The 16,159-nt window shown below is 55.6% G+C and overlaps 1 protein-coding gene across 1 annotated transcript; it reads right to left on the bottom strand.

The window, feature by feature from the left end:
* Positions 1-1,147: 1,147 nt before the first annotated feature.
* LOC144937027 (fos-related antigen 2-like) lies at positions 1,148-9,662 on the bottom strand. Its single transcript, XM_078864266.1, has 4 exons — positions 9,014-9,662; positions 4,708-5,049; positions 3,901-4,008; positions 1,148-2,494 (listed from the first exon to the last, which is right to left on the bottom strand). Exons 1-4 carry the CDS (start codon positions 9,149-9,151, stop codon positions 1,895-1,897), a joined length of 1,188 nt encoding a protein of 395 aa, XP_078720392.1. The 5' UTR covers positions 9,152-9,662; the 3' UTR covers positions 1,148-1,894.
* Between the last annotated feature and the right edge of the window lie 6,497 nt (positions 9,663-16,159).

Genomic DNA, 16,159 nt, shown 5'->3' with positions numbered 1-16,159 from the left:
GATGGCTTTAGTAGCTGCATGATGCCCGGGTGTATGGGTTTTTATTTATTATTTTTATCATCTACGATGATGATGAAGAGTTGATTTGATACCAACTTCTGGCCACCCCAGGCACTGATGTAAAAAAACTACAGTGGCACACATTTCAACAAAATGTAAATATCTGGATATTTTATGGTATGCTATTTGCATGTTGTGAAGCCAAGTATATTTTCTCGTTGGAGACCACCAAGTGCATTATTGCAAACTTACAAGTAGGGGCAATTATATATATATTCAAAGGTAAAAGTATGCCTTTAGAAATACATTACGTGTTACTTTTTGTATGAAAATAATGTACTGCAGCTGACTTTGTTGAAGGTAAACAATCACTGTTAAACGGAGAGCACTTCTCTTGCGTATCACTTGTCAGTGGAATGACAGTGGCCACTCGGCGAGTGATTACCACGACTCCAGGCTGCCTGCTGAGGAGGTGAACGATCTACGTTTGCTCACAAAATGTACAAAAATATTTGTAAACATGACATGAGTGGAATGCCTGCAAACTGGCAGTGTTACTTGGCGTTCGTCTCGTAAGCGCGTTCGCGTTTTAAAACCGTTGCCATACGATGCCAACGTGGGGTTCACATCACAGTGGTGACTTGGGTATCCACGTACCGGAAAGCACATTGCGCCAACCCTTTGTGTCAAGGACTTCGTCGACTCGGTTTCAAATGGCCACTGTTGGCACCATGCCGGCAAAAATAACGTACAATTCAATAAAATGATTTAACGGTACGAGCAGTAGTGCTCCGCCAAGCTACTACGTCCATTCGCTCGTTTATAATCCCGGCGAAAGTCGTATAAAGCCCTTGGTCCTAAAGTATGGCACCACAACTGATTGTCTGGCCGCACGCGGGCTGGTCAAGACACCACTGCGTTATTACAATGAGATAAACTACGTTTCACAGTTGTATGCACACGATATTAAGAGCTGCCTTGGTTGGCGTTTTCCCATCCCTGGACTCGGCTGCTCTCTTCGGGCAGCCGCCTCACCCCGTTAGCGATGGCGTCGCAGTACAGGTGACTTAGGGACTTGTTTTTTCACGAATCTTCTTGAAACCAGGGAGGGGTGGCGGGGGGCGGTAGGCCACAAGTTGTGCCCTCGCCGAATATCCTTTCTGGACCCTGTCGGCGACACGATGTGTGCCGACATCATGGTCACTGGTCCCCCACTCCCAACAATTCCAAAAATGATTCCCACGCACCGCATACTTCAGTCGACGACTCAGTGCAAAAAGCTTTTTTTTTTAAACAAAATAAATAGTTCGTAAAACTAGCTTCATGTTTTTTCAACATTTGTTTTTAAAACGAGCCGAACGTTGACACCAAACGTACAAATAAATAGAGATAACCTACGAGGAATAAATAAATAAATACGCGTCACTGCTGTGTTGCGCAAGAGCGAGGCTGTGACCATCCTCACGCGTGCCGCTCTCCACGGTGCCGTGGGCACCAAACGTACGCAGCGAACAAACATTGGAAAGGCCGGACTCCGCAAAGAGTTGGCAGGGTACGTTGTTAAGAGCACACGGGCCAAGACAAAACTGGAGCCACCCTTAATGCTCACCAACCAGCCATTAGTATTCGCGTCACTTCTAAGCCTGATGCAAGCACCACATTGGCCGAGTGGTTGGCATGGGCCCTGTTCCAGCGACTGAAACGGGGGCCTCCCCTGTCCAGCTCCCCCCCCCTCCCATCTTGGTAACCCAGTGCCTGGGCTCCTCCTGCCCCGTGAGTCCATGTGCGGTTGTACCGCCCGCACCTCTGACAGCAGCGCCACCGACTGCGCCCCAACTCCCCACGTTTTCACTTTTTCTCCGCTTTACGCTCTCGGTGGGGGTGGGGGGGGGTCTCATAGCGCGAGCAGCGTGGGGGACCCAAGTGAGTCGGGCGACTCCTGCCCCCCGCCGCTGCCTCCGCCACTGCTGCTCACGCTCAGGTGGCGCAGGCTCCCGACATACGAGGCGCATCCTCCCGCCTCCTCCTGCGATCCGCGCTCGCCGCCGCCCACCGACGCCACGGGGCAGCTGGCGTATCCCGCGTAGCCGCCGTGTCCCTCGTGGCCGGGGTAGCCTAGTTGCCCGGCGTAGCCCGTGTAGGCGAGGGCGCACGCCGGCGCTCCGGCGCTGCTCAGCGGCTCCAGGTCGAAGTAGTAGCTGCCGGAGATGCTCACTTCCGGCGCGGGCTGCATGGCGCAGTCCCCGGCCGCCGGAGCGAAACTTCTGGACGGTGGCGGTGGGGCCAGAGAGGACGGCTCCTCCCGCTTGGACAGAAGGTGCGAGAGGCACGGGGAGGCACGCGCCAATCCCTCACGCTCGCTCTCCTCCTCGCTGGGCATCTTGCAGACGGGGCGGTGAGCGGCCAGGATGAACTCGAGTCGCTCCTTATCTTTCTTCAATCTCTCGATCTCCGACTTGAGCCCCGCGCCCTCGTCCTCCAGCTCGTCCGTCTCCTGAGAAACATTGAAACACGTTGTCGTAAATTCCTAGCGCGTGGCGGAATGAATGGCGACCGACGAGTCCGTGTCCAGGTTCGTTAGCTGCCAGGAAGGGACTTCAGCCGATTGGAGGAGGATTTCTCCGACGCCTCCGCTGAGGGTTTGGGCTTGACAGCGACTGACGTTGTGTTACGTGGACGATAAGTGGGAGCACGTTTGCTACGAAACCCCCTCCCCCGCCCATCTGTACTGTGAAGATCACACTGTTGTAACACATCGCTGACGAGTTGCGCTGAGAGAGGGCCTCCCATATCGCCCGGCGCCGGCACGAACATCTCTCCGTGCACCCGTCCACCACCCCGCCAATTTAAACACTTCCCAGGAGCGAGCTCGACAAAAACGTGGGCACCGGGGACCGTCGTCGCACCGAGCGAGCGCCGCGGTGCGGGGAGAAGAGCCCACGGCGAAAATCTTGCCGCGGCTACGTCGCTGAAGATGGGAGGTAGAGCTGGCGGATCGCCACCCTCCCCCCCCCCCCACTCTGGACAATGGGCGGTGAGACAGGAGCGGATGAAAGAGCGCGGCACGGGGCAACAACCTCGAGTTTTGAGAGAGCGGAGCGCGGCAGGTCGGCCACGTAATTGCGCTACAATCCGTAGCGGGGTATTAATTTTTAAAGAAAGGGGATCTGGAGAGAGAGGGAGAGAGCGAGCAGCGTACGCGCGCCTCAAGATAACCCCGCAAGCCTTCGAGCCCGCTCTTTAATTCCTTCCCTGTGAGATCGTCAGGTGGGCGAATGGAGGGCACCGGTGTTGGGCCCAGATGATACTTTTATTAGCACAGGGGCCAGAACCTGGCCTGCAGGAAAGTGGCAGCCGCTGTCCGACAATGTTGTTGTGATGAGAAGGCTCAGCAGGGGATGGTCGGGAGGGGGTTCAGTGTTTAGTTGTGGGGGGCGGCTGGGACCCCACTATGTGGGGTAGCTGTGTGTGTGTGTGTGTGCGGTAGCTGTGTGTGGTGTAGCTGTGTGTGTGCGCGTGGTAGCTGTGTGGGGTAGCTGTGTGTGTGTGTGGTAGCTGTGTGTGTGCGGCAGCGTCGCGGTTAGCACTACGCTGCTCTACGAACCCGGCGACCCGAGTTCGTTTCTCCCTCACGGCCACCAACACCGGTGACGATTATCTGAACCGGTTCTGGTCCTCCCCTAGGTCGACTCAACCTCAAATGAGTACCTGGTGCGCAGTTTAAATATTGCCACTAAGGAGAAACGTGATGCTGGACCGTCCACCCCCTTCGGCCTTCCCAGGTGCTGCTCTCGCTTAACAGCAATTGCCTCAAAGATCTGCTAAGGCTACATGGGTGGTGGTGGTGGTGGTGGCGGGGAAGGGGGGCGATGGTTCTCGGTCTCTTGGAGCTGCACCCACCGCCTGGAGTCGCTCCGTGAGCTCTTGGCGCCGGTTCCGGCAGCGGGCGGCCGCCTGCTTGTTCCGCTCCCTGCGCACGCGACGCTTCTCCGCGTCCGCGGGATTCAGCTGCGGGGAGGAAGAGGAACGGGGGGGGGGAGACGGAGGAGGAAAGGGGATGGCAGGTACAGGAGATGAGATATGCTCAAACGTATTCCTGGCATTTTCCCCCTCCGTGTGGAGTTCTGCCTTCCCGATCCTCCATGATACGAGTTTTTTTGGGGGTTAGATAGCGTAAATATAAATGTGTCGTTAAACCCGTCACCACCTGTCACAGCCAATTAGTAAGGGTTATCAAGTAAACTGAATACATTTACAATCAGGAGTACGACGTTTCGCCAGTAATTATAACACGCATCATCAGACGACACGTATGTACACGATCTAATCCAACAAAAACCTGTATTATGGATGATATTGGTCGCGAAAGCCTGTGTGTTAAACTCACTTCATCCAGCAGTGGATTGACAAAGGGTTGTTAAAACAGACGCACTTTGCGACGTGTGTATGCGATGATTGTCATCAGGGATTTATTCCTCGCTCGCTATTTTCTTGAACGCTGCTCGGGCTTGACTTGGGATAGGGATTTTTGGCGTAAGGTACTAACCACTAGAGTACCAGATATTCCTACCCATAACAAGCCTATATATTGTCCCCCTACATATGTTATAATTCTTTGAACAGGTTCAGGACAAAATAAGACGAGATGGATGTGGCGTGGGCAAAATCATTTCCGGAACAGCATTCCGGACTCGAATTGATGCTCACATCATCGTCTCTCCTTCGCCTGCCGCCTCGGTTGCTCCCATGCGGCCTCACATGCTGCTGGTGCTGCTGCTGGTGGTGTTGGTGGTGCTGCTGCTGATGGAGATGTGAGATGGACGCGAGGGGATGTGTGGGGACCCCCCCCAGCGGGTAGGGCTCTGAGTCCGGGCAGCAGGAGCCGGGAGGGAAGGCCACGGGGAGCGCCTGGGGGTCGTGCGGGGCCTTGCGGGTCCCCGAGGCGATGACCGTCGGCTGAACCATCCACTGCAGCTCCCGGCTCGTGGCGACGTCGGTGACCGTCGGCACGAAGAGAGGGCCGGCTCCCGGCGCGTCGCGCACGAACGCCTGGGGCATGCCGCGGACACGCGCACGGCAGGGGGGCGGGGGGGGCGACTCCTGTGAGAGGTGGACGTCAGGCGGGGCTGGGCTCCACCGATCATCGCGACGGTGATCGCCGACTCAACCGATCGGATAACGCGCATAGAGTGGAGGGGGATAAAAAAAAGGCCCCTCTTCCTCACGTGTGCCGCAGGACGGGAGGTGGCAGGCGGGGACTAGGTGATGCCATCGGCAGCTATCACGCTGGGCGTGTTTTGGCGGGGGTTGCCTGCCTTCTCGAGGCAGGGCGTCTCTTTCTTTTTTTAGAGGGGCCAGAGGAATCGACTACAAGCAAGGGGGAGTCGATTACAATTTATCGTGGATTCATCGACCGATCGTCCCAGCTCTCGATGCCACTCACCCAGGTAGAGCCTCGCCGAGTCTCAAGCCACGCGTGCCTGAGGTTGCTGCTACATTGGAACATCCGCTCAACTCCATGAGAGTTTGGCTTCGTGTGGGAGGAGACCAGAGACCCTGGAGAAAACCCTCTACCACGCATTATACGACGAGGGCGCGACACTCGGCAGACACATTTCCTGACTGCTACCTCGGCCCCACGCCTACAACACGCCGCAAGCCCCAATGATCACCATAGCACGCGCTCACCAAACTCAAGCCTGCTGAGCTGAGATCCCATTCAGAGTGAGCTGGTCGTGGTGGATTGAGAAGGTGTGAGTGCAAGGTGGTGAGCAGATGTGTGACGTGGACTGGTCGCACTCACTGGGCTGTGGAGTGGCACGGGAAGCGTGGTGCAGAGAGTATGCTCACAAACACGGAATTGCCAAGGTTTGGTCAGAGGCTGTATTCCAGTTTTCCCTCGCATGAAGTTCACAACACGTTCAATGGGATGCTATAGTTTAACGTGCTTTATATTTGTAAACAAGTAGAAATAAGCAATTTCCTGGTGCACGATTGACTAATGAATGGGCCAGTACTAGGATTGGCTTTTTTATCAACGTTAATTCAGCAGTTGTTGTTCCGTGGATAATCTGACAGCGTCATCGGAACGTGGAATTTCCACTGCTGGTTCGACAGAGATGCCCATCGTCCCATTGCTGACCGAAACACAACCGTGCACCCATCACCGGGCGTTCGGGCGTATTTTTTTGCCACATTGGCGTGATAAATGCAGACATCAGGAACGTTGGCCAGCACGTGCGCGTCACAGGTCCTGACAGTCTGACCTCAAATATCACAATCAGCAGAATCGAATCTCCTGCGCAGCGGCGTTGCGTAATCGGTATGTGCACTCCCCCCCCCCCCGCATCTAATGATACAGGGCCCCTATCAACCTCGCCCCACAAACGCCCCTTCATGTATCCAGGCGCCTGAGTCAACTCCGGCCCGTGGGGCCCAGGTGTCAGTTGCGCCGCCTGCATGCTGCAGTACTCGACAGCCACGACACTGCATGTGTGCCCACAGCGTGATGATACACTCGCACAGAGACCCACGAGTTCCGTGACTCGCGGAGAGGTCCACAGACATTGTCGGGATGTGGTTGGAAGAAGGAAAAAAATGCTCCCCCCGCTATCCCATCCATCTCGATTTCCAATCCCGGCCACCCACTCTTCCCAGCTCGGCGCACGTGCTCGGGCGCGAACCCGTTAAAGAGTTTTGGAAGCCCCCCAAACATCACCCGTCCCGCCTCTCGGTAGACCGCCGAAATTCCCACGTATCCATTCCCGAGCCGGGAGACCCTTTTCCCATTTCGAAGCGTCACTTTTGGGAAGTGAAAGGCCACGTGGAGCGGCGGAACTCGCCTCCTCCCACGCGGTCGACTTCCCGGAGCGCCGGTTCGCCGCTTGAGAGGCCGCGCTCGCTCGCTCGCTGTAACTTCACGCAAACATCGTCCCTGCCTCAAACCCCAACTCACGCGGGCGGCAGCTTCCTTAAAGTTACCTACCGCGGCCTTATTGCATTTCATCATCATCATCCATCATCGTTGTTAACCATGAAGGTCTCTCCAAGGCGCCGCCGCCACCTCTAACGACCAGACGATGATGTCATTACCAACCCACCAAGCACCTGCCCGCACATGCACTGATTTTCGTCGCTCCATCTCCGTGATGGACGCCCTCCCACACGCGTTGCATTCCTTGGCTGCCACTTTATTTAGTCGTCGTCGGTTTGGTTTTGCTCGGCACGAGTGTGATGGGGCAGCATCGCTTGTAGGGGTATTGCACCATTCACAACCTACTTGCTATATGGCCACCTCACAGTCCAACGGGTTTGGGAGTTTCAAACATCTCTACGTGATCCACCAACCATTGCCCCCAAACGCGCCGGATCGCAGGCGTGCACCACCACTCCCAGGCTCACTCTGGGGACAGACTGGCGCTCACCATATGCATACGGAATTTCCACCACGCTCGCTTGAGCAGAGAGACGTTCTCAATTTACAATTGTGGCACCTCCTATAGAGGGGCCCAGGGCACTGCGCTATGAACCCGGCTGCGACCCGAGTTCGATTCCCGGTCACGGCTAACAAGTGCCCGGGAGATCCCTGAACCGGTAGGTGCACGCCCTACCCCCCACCACCCTACCCCCTTTCCTTCATCAGAGAATGGTGAAGTATGGTCAAAATCATCATGAACGGAGATCAATAAACACGCCAAATCAAGAAGACTCCTTCAAACTAGAAGTAGAGTGGCGGAAATTCCACATTCCCATGGTAGGAGCCAGCAAAGCGGTCCTGCATTTATAGCCCCTTAAATGATGATATAGGGCGAGTAGAATATTGGTTTCTGAATTCTTAACAGCCTGTCGATTGTATTTTAGAGACATGATAAACAACGATGCCTTGCCCGAGAATCTAACTCAGGTGGGCCAAGTTCATAGCCACAGTGCGCCGACCACTGCGCCACCGTTCCACCCCCAGCGTGTACTGAGATACACAGCAATTAATTACACTTCCCAGACACGAGCAGCAAAACGCGTGCAGTGATTCACTTTGCACGCCGCCAGCACACACGTGTCACGCACAACGCCTTCAAACACACACCGCGCACACACACCGCACACCACACCGAACACACACCACACACCACGCACACACCGCACGCCACACCACATACACACCTCACACCGAACATACACCGAACACACACCGCACACCACGCACACACCACCCACACACCGAACACACCGTACACCACACACACTGCACAAACACACCGCACACACAATACACACTACGCGTACACACCACTCACACCGCACACCACACCTCACACACCGTCCTTCTAGTACATATTCGCATATACAGAGCTACGCTCGCTACACCTGTGCCTGTAGCACGATGAGTGGAGTCCGGTCATACACAGCAGCGCTTCTCGATTGGCTGTCGTAGACTCCGGATGCACATGGAACCCTCACGTAGCTCCCAAGAACAAAACACTTGTCACAATCATTAAGGAAACTTGCCAAAGCTGCCAGTGCAGGACCCTCCTGGACCACTCGTCCTGAGACTCTGCCCCGCTTCCCCCGTCTCACGTGTGAATGAGCGCTCCTGCCAAGCTACTCGCACAGGATGTCGCTTTGTGTGACGATGTCATCATCGCCCCCACCACCAACAACATTGTCAGCAGCTGTCGCTGTTAAACAACAACAACATCGGCGGCCAGCTAATAGCGAGCACGGCTTCCACGTGCGTCTCGTCCTGTAACAGTGTCATCAACGTCACTTTGATCATCCGCCGCTGTTCCCGTTAAGCAACTTGCACTTTAGCTAAAAGCTGCACTCGTCTTACCCGCTGCTATATATATAGTACAGTCCTGTAACATCGCCACCGCCACCACCAACATCGTCGTCATCATCTGCGGCCGCTATGAACAACAGCACCTAGCTAGCGAGTTATCCGACAGCCGGCGTTCGGCACCAAGGCACTGAGGCTCCGTGTCCACTACGTCCTCTGTGCTCCCACAAGTCTCACCTGGCAAGACGCAGCAGCAGCGGCGGCGGCGAAGACGGCATCGGCGCTCATGAAGGGAGGGGAGCCGTGCGCTGACGAGAGGCTCTCCCGGGAGCCGCTCTCCCGTTCCAGGTAGGAGGAGGAGGAGTCCTGTAGCATCTCAGAGTGGGGGCCCCTTTCAGAGGCTGCCTTCGGCCCCGTGGCAGACGAGAGGGAATCTCTCCTTGCCCACTCGGTCAGGTGGCAGCAGTAGGTAGCAGCAGCAGCAGCAATAGCTAAGGCAGCGTGCGCGGCGATGATGATGTTGTGTGGAGCTCCCGGGTGACTGCGTCAGCTCTTATAGCCACAACCACCACTCGCCAACCCCGCCTTGCCCACCCACGGCTGATCCACCCCCCCGTGCGAACGCGAGAATGAGCAGATACAACGAAACCACACAATGTGGATTTTTCCCTCCGAGCTCGGGAGGACTGTGGGGGGTGGGTGGGGGTTAGGCTGCGTCCGCGTCCACCGTTCGGTTGTCCACCACGTGGGCGATGTCTCTCTCTTCGTCTCTCTGCGTCTCGCGGAAGCCTCGGGCTGCTGGCTGTGTCGAGGCGAGTGAGGCTGGCGGAGCGAGTCCTCGTTGCGTGAAGCGCGCCTCGGCCGCTATTGCCTCGTCGCGTGTGGAGCTCCCTATTTAAGCCACCGCACTTCCCCTTTTTCTCCATATATGGTATTGTGCCGGGGGGGTATCCTAACCGTGACGTACTTGGGATTCCCTCGAGCGTCTGTTTTTTTCTCTCTCTCTCGCTCGCGGTGACGCGCATTATTTTTAATCCTCGCTTCGACACGGTTCTCGATGCGCCCTCAAGATGAACACGTGCATCGCCCGTGAAGTGGGGGGGGGGGGGGGACTCCTCCCCCCCCCCCCCCACAGTGAGAGTTGTAAGACCATACTTCACCACGCTGGTCAAGTAGCTGGTTGGTTGAATGTGAGTGGGGGAAGTACAAAACTACAATGGATTTTTCCTGCACCGCTCTTTGCTCTGCCCCCCCACCCCCCACCGAGGAATTCCCGTAGCACTCCGTGGTGCGTGGTGGTCGTCCATGCAAGCCCTGGCCAGGCTTGGACCTGCTTAGCCACCAGGGTTGAGCCTGAATCGTGCTGGGACCACGGGCAGCGAATACACATTCAGCTCTTGAACATCGCGGGTTCGCGTGAGAAGCCCGGAGCTGTGGGCAGCCAATCTCTCACAGTACAAAGACAAAGGTCCCCCGTATAGCCTTAACAGACCTTTGTGTGGCAAGTTGTGTTTGCGAGCACCTATTAAGGCCGGAACGGCACACCAGGGGGTGGGTGGCCAGCACCACGCACGACCGCCTTTGTCTCCCCAATGACAGTACAGTACGCGCAGCTCTTTATCAATCCACTGCTGGATGAAGGCCTCATCACGTTGTAGTTTGGTTGTGGGTGGGGGAGGGGGGGGGTGATTGACCATACTTCACCACGCTGGTGGGGGGAGGGGGGGTGATTGACCATACTTCACCACGCTGGTGGGGGGAGGAGGGGGTTGATTGACCATACTTCACCACGCAGGTGGGGGGAGGGAGGGGGGTGATTGACCATACTTCACCACGCTGGTGGGGGGAGGGGGGGGGTGATTGACCATACTTCACCACGCTGGTGGGGGGAGGGGGGGGGGTGATTGACCATACTTCACCACGCTGGTGGGGGGAGGGGGGGGGTGATTGACCATACTTCACCACGCTGGTGGGGGGGAGGGGGGTGTGATTGACCATACTTCACCACGCTGGTGGGGGGAGGGGGGGGGTTGATTGACCATACTTTACCACGCTGTTGGGGGGAAGGGGGGGTTGATTGACCATACTTCACCACGCTGGTGGGGGGAGGGGGGGGGGGTTGATTGACCATACTTCACCACGCTGGTGGGGGGAGGAGGGGGGTTGATTGACCATACTTCACCACGCTGGTGGGGGGAGGGGGGGGGGGTTGATTGACCATACTTCACCACGCTGGTGGGGGGAGGAGGGAGGTTGATTGACCATACTTCACCACGCTGGTGGGGGGAGGGGGGGGGGTTGATTGACCCTACTTCACCACGCTGGTGGGGGGAGGAGGGGGGTTGATTGACCATACTTCACCACGCTGGTGGGGGGAGGGGGGTTGATTGACCATACTTCACCACGCTGGTGGGGGGAGAGGGGGGGGTGATTGACCATACTTCACCACGCTGGTGGGGGGAGGGGGGGTAAAATGACCATACTTCACCAGGCTGGTGGGGGGAGGGGGGGTTGATTGACCATACTTCACCACGCTGGTGGGGGGAGGGGGGGGTTGATTGACCATACTTCACCACGCTGGTGGAGGGAGGGGGGGGTGATTGACCATACTTCACCACGCTGGTGGGGGGAGAGGGGGGGTGATTGACCATACTTCACCACGCTGGTGGGGGGAGAGGGGGGGTGATTGACCATACTTCACCACGCTGGTGGGGGGAGGGGGGGTTGATTGACCATACTTCACCACGCTGGTGGGGGGAGAGTGGGGGTGATTGACCATACTTCACCACGCTGGTGGGGGGAGGGGGGTTGATTGACCATACTTCACCACGCTGGTGGGGGGAGGGAGGGGGGGGGGTGATTGACCATACTTCACCACGCTGGTGGGGGGCGGGGGGGTAAAATGACCATACTTCACCAGGCTGGTGGGGGGAGGGGGGGTTGATTGACCATACTTCACCACGCTGGTGGGGGGAGGGGGGGTGATTGACCATACTTCACCACGCTGGTGGGGGGAGGGAGGGGGGGGGGTGATTGACCATACTTCACCACGCTGGTGGGGGGAGGGGGGGTAAAATGACCATACTTCACCAGGCTGGTGGGGGGAGGGGGGGTTGATTGACCATACTTCACCACGCTGGTGGGGGGAGGGGGGGTTGATTGACCATACTTCACCACGCTGGTGGGGGGAGGGGGGTGGTTGATTGACCATACTTCACCACGCTGGTGGGGGGAGGGGGGGATGGTTGATTGACCATACTTCACCACGCTGGTGGGGGGAGGGGGGGATGGTTGATTGACCATACTTCACCACGCTGGCCAGCGCGGGTTTCTGAAGAGCGGAAGGTTGTGACCGAGACTCGAACTGGCGTTGCCAGGTTCGCAGCGCAGAGCGATCGCCACTCTGACGATTTTGCGATTTGACGAATATTTTATTGGGGGTGGTCGCTACTGGATTCAATAATGATCGATTCTATTTGCCTGGCGCGTTCCCCGCCTCGTTCGTGTCCTCCTCTCGTGTGGCTCCGTCTCGTTTGCAGCTTTGTGTTCGACAGCATCCTGCGTGGGGCAGCAGTAGCGTCGCACGTGTGCGCGATGTTAGTTGGGTTATGAATGGTTTAGCACGCGCGTGCGTGTGTGTGTGTGTCCTTGGAGCGGTGGTGCAGCGGTTAGCGCAGTGCGCTACGAAGCAGGCGAGCCGAGTTCGATGACCGCTCACGAGCGACAGTGGCGGATATCTGCACCAATCGTGTGCTTCCCCTTGGTCGACTCAGCCTTAAATGAGTACCTGGTGCGGTGTGTTAAACATCAGCGTTGGGGAAATAAAGGGGCCGTCCATAAATGATGTCACGCGATTTTGGACAATTTTGACCCCCCCCCCCCCCTCGTCACACGGCGTCACAAAAAGTCAGACCCCCCCTCAAATATGACGTTACAAAGCTCTGCCCCCCCCCCCCAAAAAAATATAAAACATTATTCAAATCGCTTTAAACTTTGTCATTGTAGTGCGTATTTAATGTGGCGCTGCACTCTGATGTTGTAGGAGAACACATTTATTAAAAAGTCTATTTAAGTAGAACGTGTTGTCTATATTTATTTAAAGTTGCGCATTTTGATGTGACGTCACATTTTTCACCCGCCCCCCTCGTCACACATTGTCGCAAATGTCTGACCCCCCCCCCCCCCCAGGTGCGTGACGTCATTTATGGACGGCCCCAAAGGCGTCCGGGCGTGGTTGCTGGCCACCCACTCCCTCGTGTGCCGTGCCGACCCTTAATCGAGGCTCGCAAACATAACTTCCCCATCGAGTCTATACACACACTGGGGGAAACTCTGTCTGGTGTTGTTCCTGTGGGCTAAATGTGGTGGGAATCTTCGCGACTGACTCAGCGGTGTTGTACTACCTTTTGGGGTTCCTCTCGCCCCAAGTTGCATCAACAACCGGCACGCAGAGACTCCCATGCACGCGATGCTTCGTTGCGGCCACGACCGTTCCGTTACTCCCCAGGCAGCCACATCCATCCGAGACCTTCTCAGTTATCCCCCGTCAGTTTTACACACCCTGCTCACGGATTATGAGGATGTAGAGTATACTGACGCCAGTACTCGAGTTAGTGGTAGTGCCTTATGCCGATAATACATACTCCAAGGAAGCCCAGCAGCGTTCTGGAAAATATCGAGTGAGGACTGAAGCTTTCATAGCTGTCAACCCATACAGTTTACCTCGTATTCTTGTCCAGGGAAATAGAGTTTTGAGGTCCATAGGAGTTTCAATGGGACTTCGTAGGATGAACGTTGGGATGTGTAAGGGCACGGGGTGACCAATACGGTCTGAATTGGTTTCATAATAAGGAAGGGCACTGGTAAGGTGTTGCCAGGTATGAGCTCTCACGGCAATCACGAACACAATAACACACGACCACTCCAGCGGAGAGCAGACCAGAGCATGTGTTTTGTTTGCATGTCCGCAACAAGCACGTGTGGTCAATACAGACATTCCTTGCAAAAGGTTTCTGTTTGGTGTTTTAACATCTGAACACCTTCTGCTGTATTGCTTGAAGGGGTAAAACCTATTCTTATATGTTGATACTGGCAAGCGGGTTGCCATGATGCAGATCGTGCATATTCGCGCCTATGCTCTATCCACTTCCGAATGAAGGCCTCCCCGATTCGTCATCATCCCTCACGGCCTGGCGATGCAACAAACCCCACTTGGCGCCTGCAAAACGATCCCAGCTCATGGCTTCGTCTCCTCCCGGTGGCACCTCCTCCTCGGAAGCGTTCCATTCCTTGACTACGGCTGCGTCATTATTCCTCACCGTCGTCGTCATCATCATCATCATCGTGGTCGTCCCTTCTGGCCCTGGGGCGCGTCCTGCCCATGCGCCCGTCGCATCTCCCCGCAGTCGGCGTCCAGCCTCGTAACCTCCTGAGCATGACCCCCCCGGCCTCCTCAAAGTCACTTGCAAGCGTCAGCTGCTCCCCACTGCTCGTTCTGGATCGGCCGTGTTCGAGTTCATTGGGCTCCAACTCAGTCGCTCGTGCGTCGCGTGGACGACGCACGCCCCTGCTCAGTGCCGATTCTATTTTTTAGTCGCGGAGATGCTTATCCCGCAGCTGCGAGTCGCGAGTGGGAGCGCGCCACCAGGAAATTCCCGAGGCTCGGACGCCGCTGCTGCGGTGGTGGTTTTCGGGATGGTTTCAGCCGCGTTCGGTCCGCGAGCGCACGTGGAGTGATTCTGCGATGTCGCAAGTCGCGGCTGCGATTCGATGCGAGAATCGACATTTTATTTATTTGTTTATACTCGAAACCTGCACGTCCATCGGACGTCGCAGTACGTCCGTCCTCCGCATAGCCAGCCAAACTTTTTTTTCTCATCTCGCATGGTATAACACTTTGGGGTGAATGTAGCGGCCGCTAGTGGCTGCACGGTCATGTGAACCGGCTACATACATCACATCCGTGCTGCCGATACCCTGTCCTTGTTCAAGTGAAAGCCGTTTCTATGGCTCTGCTTATTAACGCACTGCCTCTATTAACGAGCTTGCCCATTACTCCCCATGTCTGTGCAACGCCTTGAGATGCTGTCACACTTAAAGCCCTATATATAAACCCACAATGTGGTGTATAGTCTCACACGCGGACGTGGTATAGACACAGATAGAAATTCGGAGATTTGCACGGACACCCACAGACTCGCACGGAGCCATACTCACATAGAACCCATGCACCCGCACAGATACCCATTGACTCACACAGAGTGACCGATGTTTGATTGCCTCTGTACGCCATCAATGTGCGGATTGAGATATTGTCTCAGTAAGACGCTCTTTTAATTCATATTGTGTAATTGAATTGTCGGGGGCTCACACATGCCACCACAGAGACCCACAGACTCTGAGTGACCCATACACTCATAGAGACCCGTGCCTTACTCTACAAGGCAAATACAATTTTTCCAAGTTTTCTGTGCAACGTCTGGAGATGCCGTGCCGAGTAGACTTTGCTCTATGATCAACCCCGCGTTAACCTCTGTAATCGTCCCGTGTGAGCGCGATTCGATCAATAGTCACCCGCAAGCCATCCAGCAAACTCAGTTTTCGTACCAGTTGAAAGGGTAAAAACCTATTACTATATTTTGCCACTGGTAAAGGAGATGTCTCATAGTGTAAATGCTTACCCCGAGCTCTCAATACTCTGATAGTGCGCTGTCTTTGAGTCGTACGCCTTTTGGCGTCATCTGGTCCAACACCAATGGAGACTAGGCTCTAAGAAAAGCTGTCTCGGGTGTGGACCAATCAACTTCAAGGACAGTGCATATCATTATCATCATCAGAGTTGTTTCTTTTTGTTTGCATTTTGACTGCTTGTGTTGTGGTTATTGCAAACATCATGCCTTGTATAAAGGTGTCAGTTTTTGTACCAGTTGAAATGGTAAAAACCTATTACTATATTTTGCCACTGGTAAAGGAGGTCTCATCGTGTATCATGCGGAGTTGTTTAAAATCCACACAAAGCAGGGATTCGCGCAGACGGAGCTGTTCGGGGCCGAGCTCTGGAAAAACATATACATTTCCCCGTAGCGGGAAACATATTCGCGAGAAATGGAGCTCCGACAAAGTGGATGCTTTATATATTAATATCATAAAGTCCTAGGACGCGTATCTTGCGTACAGAGAGGTTCACGTTAGGGCCGATGGTGACGCAGTGTGTGTGTGAGAGTATATTTATCTCTCTCGCCCTGTATGAGAGAGAGAGAGAGGGGGGTGGGTAGGGTTTATAATTAAGTTGCTTTCCTGCTTTATTCATTACTCCGCGGCAGCGCTTGGAAAACCACGTGGAGGGTTCCGCGCCGCGTGACGTCGTCGCATCCGGAGGCGGTG

Source organism: Lampetra fluviatilis, chromosome 18 (assembly GCF_964198595.1).
Source record: "Lampetra fluviatilis chromosome 18, kcLamFluv1.1, whole genome shotgun sequence".
Lineage (NCBI taxonomy): Eukaryota > Metazoa > Chordata > Hyperoartia > Petromyzontiformes > Petromyzontidae > Lampetra > Lampetra fluviatilis.
Note: the sequence above shows the minus strand (reverse complement) of the source record. Positions and strands in the feature narration are given on the sequence as shown.

Excerpts from the sequence above, each read along its gene's own strand:
- LOC144937027 (XM_078864266.1), bottom strand. The coding sequence starts at position 9,151 with ATGCTACAGGACTCCTCCTCCTCCTACCTGGAACGGGAGAGCGGCTCC. Across the intron at positions 5,050-9,013 it reads CTGCTGCTGCGTCTTGCCAG|GCGTTCGTGCGCGACGCGCC; the intron begins GTGAGACTTGTG and ends GGCATGCCCCAG. Across the intron at positions 4,009-4,707 it reads GGCGAAGGAGAGACGATGAT|CTGAATCCCGCGGACGCGGA; the intron begins GTGAGCATCAAT and ends TCCTCCCCGCAG.